At 44.9% G+C, this 15660-nt stretch overlaps 1 protein-coding gene across 4 annotated transcripts in view; it reads right to left on the bottom strand.

Annotated features, from left to right (window-relative positions):
• Positions 1-15660, bottom strand: part of LOC126259802 (CREB-regulated transcription coactivator 1-like) — a 382069-nt gene that overhangs the window by 215272 nt on the left and 151137 nt on the right. For all 4 annotated transcript variants that reach the window (XM_049956826.1, XM_049956829.1, XM_049956827.1 and 1 more), the window contains 2 exons: positions 10918-11068; positions 8510-8722 (listed from right to left, as the gene is read on the bottom strand). In XM_049956826.1, the coding sequence (XP_049812783.1) occupies positions 8510-8722; positions 10918-11068 (364 nt within the window). The remainder of the gene's footprint in view (positions 1-8509; positions 8723-10917; positions 11069-15660) is intronic.

The following is a 15660-nucleotide window of genomic DNA, read 5'->3' as shown; positions in this document are numbered from 1 at the left end:
TAAACTGACTGAACCAGAGGTTGCACAGAGTTTCACGGAGAGCATAAGGGAACAATTGACAAGAATGGGGGAAAGAAATACAGTAGAAGAAGAATGGGTAGCTTTGAGGGATGAAGTAGTGAAGGCAGCAGAGGATCAAGTAGCTAAAAATACGAGGGCTAGTAGAAATCCTTGGATAACAGAAGAAATATTTAATTTAATTGATGAAAGGAGAAAATATAAAAATGAAGTAAATGAAGCAGGCAAAAAGGAATACAAACGTCTCAAAAATGAGATAGACAGGAAGTGCAAAATGGCTAAGCAGGGATGGCTAGAGGACAAATGAAAGGATGTAGAGGCTTATCTCACTAGGGCTAAGATAGATACTGCCTATAGGAAAATTAAAGAGACCTTTGGAGACAAGAGAACCACTTGTATGAATATCAAGAGCTCAGATGGAAACCCAGTTCTAAGCAAAGAAGGGAAAGCAGAAAGGTGGAAGGAGTATATAGAGGGTCTATACAAGGGTGATGTACTTGAGGACAATATTATGGAAATGGAAGAGGATGTAGATGAAGACGAAATGGGAGATATGATACAGCGTGAAGAGTTTGACAGAGCACTGAAAGACCTAAGTCAAACAAGGCCCCGGGAGTAGACAACATTTCATTAGAACTACTGACAGTCTAGGGAGAGCCAGTAATGACAAAACGCTACCATCTGGTGAGCAAGATTTTTTTTTTTTTTTTTTTGTGGTTTTAGGGCGCAAAACTGCTATGGTCATTAGCGCCCGGTCCGTGACTGAGGGAATAATAAAAACTGAAAATGGAAAACAGCAAAAATGGGAACGAAACTCAAATAATTGGAGACACTAAAAGCAGAAACAAGGCTTAAAAGTCCACTACAGAGAGGGGTTAATGGTCCCCGATAAAACTTCAAATGACTGACGTCATTTCACTGTCACTAATAAACTGGAGAACGCGGTCGGCTGAGCGCGTGTCATCTGCTAAAATCGACGATAGATCAGGCGATAGCTGTAGACGGGAGCGTAACGGATTAAAATAGGGGCATTCAATTAAAAGGTGTCTTACCGTCCACAGCTGAGAGCAGTGGGGACAGAGTGGGGGAGGATCGCCGCTTAAAAGATGTCGATGGCTAAAAAGACAGTGCCCTATCCGGAGTCTAGCTAAAATTACCTCCTCCCGACGACGCGTTCGGGAGGAAGAGGTCCAAGCGCAAGGAAGGGCTTTCACTTCCCGCAATTTATTTCGGGGAAGTGTTGACCAATGCACATGCCATAAATGAGCAACTTTGCGACATAAACCGCTCCGTAGATCGGTGAAGGGAAGCGACTGAATAGCTGGCCGAGGAAGAGAAACTGCAGCCTTGGCTGCTATATCAGCCGCCTCATTCCCACAGATACCAGCGTGTCCCGGGAGCCAGAGGAACGCCACCGAGACGCCCCCCAGGTGGAGCAAGCGCAGACAGTCCTGAATCCGGTGGACCAGAGGGTGCACAGGGTAAAGAGCTTGGAGACTGAGGAGAGAGCTGAGAGAATCTGAGCAGATTACGTACTGTATCCGCTGATGGCGGCGGATGTAGTGGACAGCCTGGAGAACAGCAAAAAGCTCCGCAGTATAAACCGAACACTGGTCGGGAAGCTGAAAGTGATTTGGGGCGTCGCCAACAATATAGGCACTCCCTACACCCAACGATGTTTTCGAGCCGTCGGTGTAAATAAAGGTGGCGTCCGTCATTTGTGCACATAGAGCAGCAAATGCCCGACGATAAACAAGTGAAGGTGTACCATCCTTGGGAAATTGACAAAGATCACGGAGCAGACAGATCCGGGGACGGAGCCAAGGCGGTGCTGTACCCCAAGTTGTCAAGAAGGTTTTAGGAAAGCGGAAGGAAAGAGAATGGAGCAGTTGACGGAAGCGGACTCCCGGGGGTAGTAGGGAGGAGGAGCGGCCTGCATACCCTACAGCAAAGGAGGCGTCGAAAAAAGGGTCATGGGCTGGATTAGCAGGCATGGAAGACAGATGGCTAGCATAACGGCTCAGAAGGACCGCTCGCCGATTGGACAGCGGAGGTTCAGCAGTCTCAGCATAAAGGCTTTCCACAGGGCTAGTGTAAAAAGCTCCAGACGCTAAACGTAATCCACGGTGGTGGATAGAGTCGAGACGCCGAAGAATAGACGGCCGAGCAGAGGAGTAGACTATGCTTCCATAGTCCAATTTCGAGCGCACTAAGGCGCGATAGAGGCGGAGAAGGACCACTCGGTCCGCTCCCCAGGAGGTACCATTCAGGACACGGAGGGTGTTGAGCGTTCGCAGACAGCGAGCCGAAAGATAGGAAACGTGGGAGGACCAGCACAGTTTTCTGTCAAACATAAGACCCAAGAATTTAGTGACGTCTGAAAACGGAAGGTTGACAGGACCTAGATGTAAGGAGGGCGGAAGAAACTCCTTACGTCGCCAAAAATTAATACAAACGGTCTTACTGGGAGAAAAACGGAAGCCGGTTTCGAGGCTCCAAGAGTGGAGGCGATCGAGACATCCTTGAAGACGTCGTTCAAGAAGGCTGGTCCGTTGAGAGCTGTAGTAGATCGCAAAATCGTCCACAAAGAGGGAGCCCGAGACATCAGGAAGGAGACAATCCATAATTGGATTTATAGCGATGGCAAACAGTACAACACTCAGCACGGAGCCCTGGGGTACCCCGTTTTCTTGAGAGAAAGTACGGGAGAGAGTAGTGTTCACCCGCACCCTAAATGTTCGCTCTGCCATAAATTCGCGAAGAAAAAGGGGCAGCCGGCCTCGAAAGCCCCAAGAGAACAGTGTGCGGAGGATGCCTGTCCTCCAACAGGTATCGTATGCTCTCTCCAGATCAAAAAATATTGCTACCGTTTGGCGTTTCCGGAGAAAATTGTTCATGATATAAGTGGAGAGAGCAACAAGATGGTCGACTGCAGAGCGATGCTTTCGGAATCCGCATTGGGCAGGTGTTAAAAGACTGCGCGATTCCAGCCACCAAGCTAAACGGTAATTCACCATACGCTCCAAAATCTTACAGACACTACTCGTGAGAGAAATGGGGCGATAGCTAGAGGGGAGATGTTTGTCCTTTCCAGGTTTCGGAATGGGAACAACGATAGCTTCCCGCCATCGTCTGGGAAAAGTACTGTCGGTCCAAATTCGATTATAAAGGCGAAGGAGGTAACGCAGACTATGGGTTGATAAATGCAGCAACATTTGGACATGGATACCATCCGATCCTGGGGCGGAGGAGCGAGAAGAAGAGAGGGCATGTTGGAGTTCCCGCATGGAGAAAACAGTATTGTAGCTTTCGTGATTTTGAGAGGAGAAAGCAAGATGTCGCACTTCCGCTGCACATTTCTTCGGGAGAAACGCTGGCGGGTAATTTGAAGAGCTCGAAATCTCAGCAAAGTGCTGACCCAATGAGTTAGAAATTGCGACGGGGTCCACTAAGGTATCATGCGCGACAGTGAGCCCAGAGACCGGGGAGAAACTAGGCGCGCCTGAGAACCGTCGAAGCCGACTCCAAACTTCTGAGGAGGGAGTGAAGTTGTTAAAGGAGCTAATAAAGAATTTCCAGCTTGCCGTCTTGCTATCGCGGATGACGCGACGGCATCGCGCACGGAGATGCTTATAGCGGATACAGTTTGCCCAAGTAGGATGGTGACGGAAAATGCGAAGAGCACGTCGCCGCTCACGTATTGCGTCACGGCATGCCTCGTTCCACCAAGGAACTGGGGGGCGCCGGGGCAATTCGGAGGTGCGTGATATTGAACGTTCCGCAGCTGTAAGGATAACGTCGGTAATATGTGTGACCTCATCGTCGACGCTGGGAAAGCGATGGTCATCGAATGTCGCTAGAGACGAAAAAAGTGTCCAATCGGCTTGGGCAAACTTCCAGCGTCGCGGGCGCATGTATGGCAGTTGAGGCTGCAGCCTAAGGACACATGGAAAGTGGTCACTCAAGTGTGTATCATCAAGGGCAAACCATTCGAAGCGCCGAGCTAGCGGAACAGTACCGATCGCAAGGTCCAAATGAGATAAATTTGTCGTGGAGGCAGACAAAAACGTGGGGACCCCAGTGTTGAGGCAAACTAGATCCGCTTGGTGGAAGACGTCTAGCAATAGGGAGCCACGTGGACAAGGATGTGGAGATCCCCAAAGCGGGTGGTGGGCATTGAAGTCCCCAACCAGCAAATAGGGGGGTGGAAGCTGACCAAGAAGATGAAGGAGATCAGCTCGTGCCATTGGTGTGGACGATGGAATGTATACAGTACAAAGAGAGAACGTGTATCCAGAAAGGGAAAGACGGACGGCGACAGCTTGGAAGGAACTGTTTAAGGGGATTGGATGATAATGGAGAGTATCATGGAGAAGAATCATGAGTCCTCCATGGGCTGGAGTGCCTTCCACAGAGGGGAGGTCATATCGGACGGACTGAAAATGAGGGAAAACAAAGCGGTCATTAGGACGCAGCTTTGTTTCCTGAAGACAGAAGATGACCGGCGAGTAGGATCGTAAGAGGATCGACAATTCATCCCGATTGGCTCGAATGCCGCGGATATTCCAGTGGATAATGGACATAGGGTGAACAGAAAATGGAGGATTGTGACCAAGGGTGCTGTCAACTCAACGACTGCTCAGAGCTTGCGACCGACAGCAGGGAATGGCATTCAGCCGAAGGCAGAAGATCCTGATCCATAGGTTGGTCAGGAGCAGCTCCTGCCACCAGCGATCGGCCGGTTGACCGGCCACCAGCAGTGCGCCTCGGCGACACAGAAGACGGCCGAGGGCGATGTCCGCCAGGTGGCGCTGTGGATGGGACACGCCTTGGCGGAGAAAGAGAGGAACTGGGTTTCTTTGTAGCCTTCTTGGAAGTATGAGGTTTAGATGAAGGAGGAACCGATGGTGGTGAAGCTGCCGTACGTAAAAACTCTTCACGAGTATGCTCTTTCTTCGAAGACTTGGTGTCTCACTTTTGGGCTCGAGATTTAGCAGAACCCGACGAAGGGTGAGCCATAGAGTGGGCAGGCGAAAGTGGTGAAGTTGAACGGGCGATCTTTGTGCTGGCCGATCGGACGACCGTGGCACTAAAGGTGAGGTCGCAAGTCTGCGTGGCCGCCTCCTTTGTTGGCCGAGGGGAAGCAAGGACAGTGCTGTATTTGCCTGTCTGAGGCACGGTGGGCTGTCGACTGGCGAATAATTTTCGAGCAGCAAAGGTCGACACCTTTTCCTTCACTCTTATTTCCTGGATGAGCTTTTCGTCCTTAAAAACTGGGCAATCTCTAGAGGAAGCAGCGTGGTCACCCATACAGTTGATGCAGCGAGGGGATGGAGGTGGACAAACACCCTCATGGGCATCCTTGCCACACGTAACACATTTGGCCGGATTGGAACAGGACTGGCTGGTGTGATTGAACCGCTGACATCGATAGCAACGCGTAGGGTTTGGGACGTAAGGGCGAACGGAAATTATCTCATAGCCTGCTTTGATTTTCGATGGGAGTTGAACTTTGTCAAATGTCAAGAAGACAGTGCGGGTTGGAATGATCTTCGTGTCAACCCTTTTCGTAACTCTATGAACAGCCGTTACGCCCTGGTCAGACAGGTAGTGCTGAATTTCTTCGTCAGACAATCCATCGAGGGAGCGTGTATAAACGACTCCACGCGAGGAATTTAAGGTACGGTGCGGTTCCACCCGGACAGGGAAGGTGTGGAGAAGAGAAGTACGCAGCAATTTTTGTGCCTGGAGGGCACTGTGTGTTTCTAACAACAGGGTGCCATTCCGTAATCTGGAACAAGACTTTACAGGACCTGCAATTGCGTCGACACCTTTCTGAATAATGAAAGGGTTGACCATGGAGAAGTCGTGACCTTCGTCAGACCGAGAAACAACAAGGAACTGTGGCAACGATGGAAGAACCGTCTGTGGCTGAGACTCAGTGAACTTACGTTTGTGAGCAGACATAGTGGAAGGTGAGGAAACCATTGCGGAAGAATCCCCCATGATTACCGGCGTCTCCGATGGTGCGCTCCTCCCTTGTGGGGGCCCTCACTGAGGGCACACCCGCCTTAGGTGATTGTTCACACCTCAGGTCACACCTCCCGACAAACGGACGGAGGGACCAATCGGCACTTTCGGAAGGTATCAGCTCAGGTAATCACCCCTCCCTGGGCCTGGCCGTTACCAGGGGGTACGTACGTGTCCTACCTGTCTACCCGGGGCGGGGAATTACGCGTTACCCCGTCACCGGCTACGCATGGAAGTGCGTGGGTCGGCCTTCAGACACGCACAGGGAGGAAAAAAGAGAAAGGGAAAGGAAAGGAAAGAAGAGGGGGTCTCAAAAGCCGCAGCGGAGAAAAGGGCAAAGAGAAAAGGGAAGGAAAAGAGAAGGAGAGAGGAAGGACAAGGACTTGCAAGCGTAGAAATCAAGGGTCCCGTGCTCGCTACGCAAGTGTCCACAAAAGAGTTGTGGACCCCCTGGGGGGGGGGGGGGGGGGGTGAGCAAGATGTATGAGACAGGCGAAATACCCTCAGACTTCAAGAAGAATATAATTATTCCAATCCCAAAGAAAGCAGGTGTTGACAGATGTGAAAATTACCGAACTATCAGTTTAATAAGTCACAGCTGCAAAATACTAACGCGAATTCTTTACAGATGAATGGAAAAACTAGTAGAAGCCGACCTCGGGGAAGATCAGTTTGGATTCCGTAGAAATATCGGAACATGTGAGGCAATACTGACCCTACGACTTATCTTAGAAGCTAGACTAAGGAAAGGCAAACCTACGTTCCTAGCATTTGTAGACTTAGAAAAAGCTTTTGACAATGTTGACTGGAATACTCTCCTTCAAATATTGAGGGTGGCAGGGGTAAAATACAGGGAGCGAAAAGCTATTTACAATTTGTACAGAAACCAGATGCCAGTTATAAGAGTCGAAGGACATGAAAGGGAAGCAGTGGTTGGGAAAGGAGTGAGACAGGGTTGTAGCCTCTCCCCGATGTTATTCAATCTGTATATTGATCAACCAGTAAAGGGAACAAAAGAAAAATTTGGAGTAGGTATTAAAATCCATGGAAAAGAAATAAAAACTTTGAGGTTCGCCAATGAAATTGTAATTCTGTCAGAGACAGCAAAGGACTTGGAAGAGCAGTTGAACAGAATGGATAGTGTCTTGAAAGGAGGATATAAGATGAACATCAACAAAAGCAAAACAAGGATCATGGAATGTAGTCGAATTAAGTCGGGTAATGCTGAGGGAATTAGATTAGGAAATGAGACACTTAAAGTAGTAAAGGAGTTTTGCTATTTGGGGAGCAAAATAACTGATGATGGTCGAAGTAGAGAGGATATAAAATGTAGACTGACAATGGGAAGGAAAGCGTTTCTGAAGAAGAGAAATTTGTTAACATCGAGTATAGGTTTAAGTGTCAGGAAGTCTTTTCTGAAAGTATTTGTATGGAGTGTAGCCATGTATGGAAGTGAAACATGTACGATAAATAGTTTGGACAAGAAGAGAATAGAAGTTTTCGAAATGTGGTGCTACAGAAGAATGCTGAAGATTAGATGGGTAGATCACATAACTAATGAGGAAGTATTGAATAGGATTGGGGAGAAGAGAAGTTTGTGGCACAACTTGACTAGAAGAAGGGATCGGTTGGTAGGACATGTTCTGAGGCATCAAGGGATCACCAGTTTAGTATTGGAGGGCAGCATGGAGGGTAAAAATCGTAGAGGGAGACCAAGAGATGAATACACTAAGCAGATTCAGAAGGGTGTAGGTTGCAGTAGGTACTGGGAGATGAAGAAGCTTGCACAGGATAGAGTAACATGGAGAGCTGCATCAAACCAGTCTCAGGACTGAAGACCATAACAACAACAGCACTTCTGTAGCACTAACATTTAATCTGACCAAGCCTCGCACGTATCTCTGTGCCCAACTTTCTCACACACCAACTCTCAGTACATTGGCATCTGCCTATTCACACACTTAAGTGGGTGCCAGAATAGTCATCAATCATATTAATGGAGTCTTTTCACATCAGACATTAGCCCTAAATTTAAGAAACATGCACACTTTATCATGGTACAAATTGGAAAAGTAACAAATGACAACTCCACAATGATAATTAATTTCTTCTCAGATACTTCATAAACATTCATTTCCCCTTGTATCTTTACCACCACCACCACCACCTTCCCCCTCAATTTTAGACCAAATGAATCACTCCACTTCCCATGATTCCCTTGTCTTTCTGTCTCCAGTATTGCTTAGAATCGTTGACCTGTAGTTATGAACTGTTTTCGAAACACTTCCTAAAACTCCACTGCTGCGGTAACTGATGTGTACACTGTCAACTGTATCATAAGTGGAAATGTTCTACAAGTCAACACCCTCATTTCATATATACAAATAATAACTACATCCATTTGAAATAGCATTCCAAACCTTTGAATACATTGTTCAATACGTAAAGTTTAATCACTTACCGTAGCCTGCGCTAGTGAACCAGGACTCTGTGGGCCACCCATGACAAGGTTCTGCAGGTGAGGCTGGTGATAATGCCTTCGTCTTGCACTGGGTGAATGGCCCGGACTAGGACCTTGGGAGTCGTGAGGCGAACCAGTGAATGAAAACCGACCCGTGGGCCTCGATGCGAGACTTGTTGGGGAAAGAGTTGAAGGGCTGGCCCCCTGTGGACTCTGTAAAAGTATGTCACAAGTGATTACTGCATGTCCTCCCCACATCATAACTGTTCATGGGCAACTTATTTTGTATAAACAGATCTTCATTGTAGTATACATCACGAAACACTGACAGGTTTCAACAGTTAACAAATTAGCATGTAATGGAAGCAAAGATTATCTTTTACTAGAATGCTTGTGTTAAGAATAAATATGTGGAGCCCTCTTACAAGTGGTCCATTTTCCTTTTCAGATTTGTGGAAAGTTTGTTCAGTAGCTCTCTCTCTCTCTCTCTCTCTCTCTCTCTCTCTCTCTCTGTGTGTGTGTGTGTGTGTGTGTGTGTGTGTGTGTGTGTGTGTGTGTGTGTGTGTGTGCGCGTGTGCGCGCGCGCGCGTGGGCGTTGATATCCTGCTAGTGAGCTGTTTTATCCTTAAAATATGAGGTAAAGTTGGTGAGGTTTCCTTATAAGACAGACAGGCACTACCATTCAAAACCAATCCACAAACAAATATTCTTGACCATATCTACACATTCTCCTTACCCACAAATCACATCCATGAACCAGATGCGAAGGAGCTCCCTCCTCGGTAGCCATTGTAGCCCTGGACTGGAACAACTTACCGTACCGTATGACAAGGTTCTAACTTGTTATCACTGAGGCTATAAATGAGAAACATCTGATCCAAAATCCTCCAGTGCTCTTTCAAATTTGAATTCTGCCACACACCCCTATGTACTGCTCCATCCTTAAGCCACACCTACACACAACCCCTAATCACATGGGTCATATTCTTAAGTAAGACCCAGGTGCAAGACTTGACCTATGCGCCATCAGAATATGCAATTTCAGCCCTGTTACAGGCACAACCTTCTCTATCAGAGGCAGGGCTACACGTTAAAGCAGCTACATCATATACCATCTCTGCTGCAACTTATGCACAGTCCTCATGTCAGCATGATCAGCACCCATCTGTCCAAACAAATGAAAGGCCACCATCAAAATGTGGCCCAACACCAGTGCTGACAATGAAATGCTGGAACACACTGCTAAGCACAGTGTGCTTGACTTCACTGGCTGTCCTCACACACTCCGCTTTCAGTATCTTCCTCTAATCTATCTACATCTGCCAATACAATCTTCCACTTCATTCTGTAGCACACACAACTCACCACATCTGTGTCAAAGCAACCACAACATAACACATTTCTGTTCTTTTCCTTTGTAGTCTCTCTTTCCCACCCCTTAGCCACCCATCTCTCCCCTACTTACTTTGTTTCTCCTCAAGTCCACTTCACCCAACACAGCCCCTCCCTCCAGTCCAGCTGCCACACCAGAACAATGTAATCAACATAGAGAGAGAGAGAGAGAGAGAGAGAGAGAGACAGAGAGAGAGCTGAACAGGATAGTTCTGAAGAAAGACAATGTGTAGTATCTTCGCAGCAGCACTTTCACTCTTGTTCATGTGTATATTATGTGCATTCCACAAGACTTTCAACAATTATTCTGAAATCTTGACAACTCACATGTAGCTCTATATCACGGTAACAGAGTACGGTTGAAGTAGTTACCCTATTTAGATCTATGATAATCACAACATATTAGCCCATAGTTAAAATTTTAAAAACGGAAAATAATGTTTTACTTTCCTTAAGGTCCTTGATACTATCATCTGTAAGCAGTGAAGTAAGTGCAATCTACAACAAATATGAGAGGCATGATAAACCACCTTAAATCTGGTGTGGTTTCCACCTTTGGGAGAAAGCAGTGAAAATTTTTGTAGTATGCATAATTTATTTTTCTGTGTAACCTTGAGCAATTTTGTTGGCCACTGATGTGAACTGCAATTGATGGATGGTGGGTATTGCCAGTGCTGAGAGGTGAAAGTCTAGAGGCTGGCCGGCCGTTGTGGCCGAGCAGTTCTATGTGCTTGTCTGGAACCGCGCGACTGCTACGGTCGCAGGTTTGAATCCTGCCTCGGGCATGGATGTGTCTGATGTCCTTCGGTTAGTTAGGTTTAAGTAGTTCTAAGTTCTAGGGGACTGATGACCTCAGATGTTAAGTCACATAGTGCTCAGAGCCATTTGAACCATTCTAGAGGCTGGTATCCCCTCTTGGCTTTTTATCGCAGGTAGCAAAAGTATCAGAATACTAATTATATGTTTAAATTCAATGTTAGCTATTTATGAAGTAAAATTTCAAACAGCTTACTTACTGTGCTATACGGAGAGCTGCTATGGTCTTCTTGGTCAAGAGGCGTAGGGAGAGGCGGTGGGAAATGGAAACTCGTGAGGTCTGGCAATGATCCTGTATTGTTGCCAATAGGGATTTGTACTGTCCCAGGTTCATGCTGTGAGGGGTAGATGCTGAAAGTCAAAGACAAATACCTCATAAAAAAACAAACAAATTTTCAAAATTACTTCAGAGTGTACAGGAATCATATTACTTAGATTACTAAGTCAACCACAAAAAATGTCAGGACCATAAGTTAACACACCTGAAGATCCATTAAAACAAGAGTCATGGTGACACATTGTAGACCAAACAATGTTGGAGGAGAATGGGGATATGTTATATACATGGCACACCCAAACAAGACCACTTTGTGTTCCCACAACCTACCAGGTTTTTGAGAGAGGTTCAGGATCTAGTGGTTCAGACTGTGTGTTGGATATACAGCTTTTGTGTCACAGGGAAGCAAGTCGGCAGCCTGTACACATCTGGAACATGTGGCCAGATCACTTTTAGATGGAGAACAACTTCAGTGAGCATAAGGTGAGCTGGGAGTTAAATGTTATCTGTAATGCTATTTTATAAATGCTGACAAGATTCCAGTTAAATGTTATCTGTAATGCTATTTTATAAATGCTGACAAGATTCCAGGGAGACAGAAACAGTAAAAAACAGTGGAGGCAACAACAGAACTGATATGTAACTTTATGCATCTGATAATATCCTATCAGCACAGCATCTGCCGTGGTTGGAGGCCTCTATATGACACGTTTTATTTTGTGTATTATCAACTTTTAGATGTCAAGTTGTATGCTCTGGGATCCACTACACGAATTTATCGTAATGGAAGGCCCACACAGCTTGGTGCATGTAGCATCTTGCTGCCATGGTAGTGGACTCAGTAACAACAGGGTAGTGTCCTGATCATGGGTGGGTTAGCTTAGAGAATTTAATAACTTGTTTATCTAGTACGACCATTGGACAAGTTACAAAGCTATCAATGATTTGGAAAGGGCTCCATATGGCGACACCCTTGCACTTGGCTGTGGTCATTTGTCACAGCACAGCTGGTGCTGCAACATGAGGATACCATGTTTAGAATGTCTATTTTGCTTATTGGGCACAAACTTGTAAGAAGATGGAAAGTCCTAGATCAAAGTGTTCCAGAACCAACATTGCAGCCACAGACCTTTGCTGTTTTTCCGAGTGGAGTTGTTCAGCATTTGGCGGCAATAGCCACAACAGGCGACCTGATAAACAGCATGGAGTGCCATTGTGCATGAAGTATTGCCACATTAAGATATCCCATCCTATTTCTCATTCTGCACACCAAAAGTGGAGTACACTGTTCCCAATAGGTGTGCTCATGCCTGGTTTATGGGATGCCTTGAATCCTATTATTGTGACAGTGTCAAAGTGTTGCCGGAGTACCTTTTATGTCACACACTATCACTATTGATCACATTTTGTGGCTTCCAAAGAACCATTAATTTAGGAGCTTGAGTGAAGTTGCTGTTCACTTCATTTGTGAAACAAAGTAGAGCGATAAACTTAACATAAGAAGATTCTTCCATTTTCCTTCTTTCAACTCTATGTTCTGGGATGAAACACAAACTGATACTTTAATCATTAAATATCCTACAATTTTCTACAAAATATCACTGCTACCTTTACTGTCAAGGATTTCAAATATTTGTTGTGCATAAATCATATTTGTCAAGACCATTACATATTGCATCAAACTACTACCTCAGTATGCATTTAAATCAGTTTACTTGTCTTTCATAAGTGGCGAGTTGTAAGCGTGCCAAGCTGACAATAGTATTTATTTACTGACTTGTTGCGTAAATATAATATTAAAGAACAGCAGCACACCAGCAAAGTTAGTAATCATTACTAAAACATGTACTATTTTTAGTCTAATAGTGCTGGCTATCCAGGCTGTGTGCTAACAGAAATTTAGTGAGTTTCTATCTATCTTGCATTCGTGTAAAATCACTATTGCTTACGAAAATAATACAGATGTTAAAAGTAGTTACAAGTTCGTATAGAATATTAGACAGACAAGTTACTCGTAGTATGGCACACACTATTCAGTTTCATGTTGTTTTGTTAAAAAATGATTTTCATTTAAGTTCCCTGTCTATTAAATTCACATGGCTAATATAAACTGATGTTCATTACTCGCGTAGCAACCTTAAATATTCAACATCCATGTCCTTAACATCATGATTTCCGCATCTGACAAGAAGCTTTTTTTTTTTTTATTCTTTTGAGGCTTAGTTTAAAGAATAATATGTGTAATGGATCACTGTAGCAGTGTCTTGTTGGTACCCAGTTTTAGCAGTTGTATCTCCTAACACTTCCAATTACTTTGCTTCTCATATCTGTCTATGGGGATCCATAGAAATTGGGATTCTTCACTTATTTATGGAAAACTTATTGCTTCTCCATACCAGATTGCTTCCGAATGATACTGCCTCCTGTTTATCAGTTTCTGTCCTTGGTGATGTATGAAAGTTTTGCTTCCATTAAAATACAAAAATTATAATATTACACTGCTTATACGCGTTTAACTTTATTGATAAAATCAAATGAGATCCAAATACATGAATCACTGCACTGTTTCATGCAACCGTTGTATTGCTGAATATGTAAAGTTCTTTTCTATTAGCAGATACTACATTCTACATTTATTCCACATAGGTGAAGTTCTCTTCATAAATCAACAGCAAATGATGGTGTCTTGTTGGATCACTGAGAGAAAAACCATAAGTACAATCATTCAGCGTCAGAGGGTTGTGAGCTTGCATCCATAGATGATAAGACCATTTGTTCCCTCAAAGTATAAAAACAGTAATTACCAAACAGCCAAACTATTTCTATTTGTGAATAATTTATCATGATGACCCAACTGGCACTAGTACAAAAGAATAGTTCTAAGAAGAAAACCTCTATATTCATGGAAACACTTATCATCAGTGGTTACTATCTGTTTTATCCAATGCCACCTGATGAGCTACACGAGTTCTACACAACTGATTCTACAACAATTGCTATTGATCTGTGGGGTGTCCAATTTCATATGGCTATGTTCCATTTATATTACTGCAATTAAAACTTTTGAGAGCCTTAGTGCCTTCAGGATTGATTTTAAATTACTGGCAATTAACCACACAATAAAATTCCATGCTACACATTTCAGTCTCATTCTTTGAGTCGTTCGGACTAACCTGAAAATTTGAGAATTTTTGTCATAACAAATTATCATGTTATGCCAAATAGCATTGCAGATATTGCCAAATAGTGCTCTTTATATTGTGGCACAAGTTTCTCCACAAGCTAGATGCATGACATCATTTGCATCGTTCCAATGATACACTGTCATGACGTGGTACACAACATTTTGAGTCATTATTGAATATGCAAAAATGGTCATGAAACACAGAGCGAGTCAAAAGTCCTTTGACACCTTCGTAAGTTGAAAGATTAAAGGGAAAATTGAAATGTGCTGATGGGAACTTAGGATTGACGTGGGGCTGCAACTTTTGGAGTGAATGTCATTCATGGCCGCCATCTTGAAATCCGCCATTTTGGATTAAAGTCAATTTTTTTTGTTTTTTTGGGGGGGAAAGGGGGGTGTATGACACATCAAATAACGCTTGCTTGAGCTCTGGAATTGAGTGGTGTAATTTGTTTTTGACGATCTTGTACAGCTTAGAAGTTATTAATGTTCAAAGTTAACCTTGATACCGACTCGTGTCACTCTTTGTTCCAGGTGATTTAAAATGAGTCTGACACGTGAACAGAAGATCGAAATCACCCTTATATCAGGGGAACGCAGCTACCGAACAATAGCAGCTGACTACAACAGACGGCACCCAGACAGAGAACCGGTATCACACAGCACGGTGGCTCACGTGATCACCAAATTCTGGCAGATGGGCTCTGTTCACAATAGGGCACATAGTGGGCGACCAAGGACTGCCACCAATGAGGAAACTGCAACTGTGGTTGTTGCGTCATTTGTGAAAAGACCTAAACAAAGTACCTGTCATGTGGCCCTAGCATGTGGAATAAGCCAAACCTCCGTTTTCCGGATATTGCACACCAACAAGTGGCATCATTACAAGCTGCAGATGCAACATCGACTTAACGAGGATGACCCTGATTGGTGGTTGGAGTTCTGCCTGTGGGCTACTGAACAACATGAACTGGATCCTTTGTTTGCCAAGGGAATACTGTTCAGTGTCGAGGCATATTTCACTTTGAACGGGGAGGATCATTGACATAATTGTCAATACTGGAGTGACGCACATCCGAACTGGGTTGCCCCAATTCGAGAACATAGTCCAGTGAAGGTGATGGTGTGGTGTGGCATATGGGACACCCGCATCATTGGGCTATTTTTCATTTACAACACCTTAACTACACCACAGTATCCGATGCTGCTGCAGGACCTTGCGTTCCCTTCCACACTGAACAATGACAGCATTTTCCCATCTTATTTTCAGCACGATGGAGCCCCTCCACACTATGGCATTGGTGTCCGTGAATGGTTGGAGGAACAACGGCCAGGGAAGTGGATTGGTCGCCGCGGTCCCGTGAAGTGGCCACGCAGATCCACTGAGTTAACGCTCCTTGATTTTTATCTATGGGAAATCTTAAGCAGATAGTGTATGTTGAGAGCATCTGTGATTTGAGACACCTGGAGGAACACATACAA

The sequence above is a fragment of the Schistocerca nitens genome, chromosome 5, assembly GCF_023898315.1.
Source record: "Schistocerca nitens isolate TAMUIC-IGC-003100 chromosome 5, iqSchNite1.1, whole genome shotgun sequence".
Taxonomy (NCBI): domain Eukaryota; kingdom Metazoa; phylum Arthropoda; class Insecta; order Orthoptera; family Acrididae; genus Schistocerca; species Schistocerca nitens.
The sequence above is the reverse complement of the archived record's forward strand: the minus strand, read 5'-3'. Positions and strand labels throughout refer to the sequence as shown.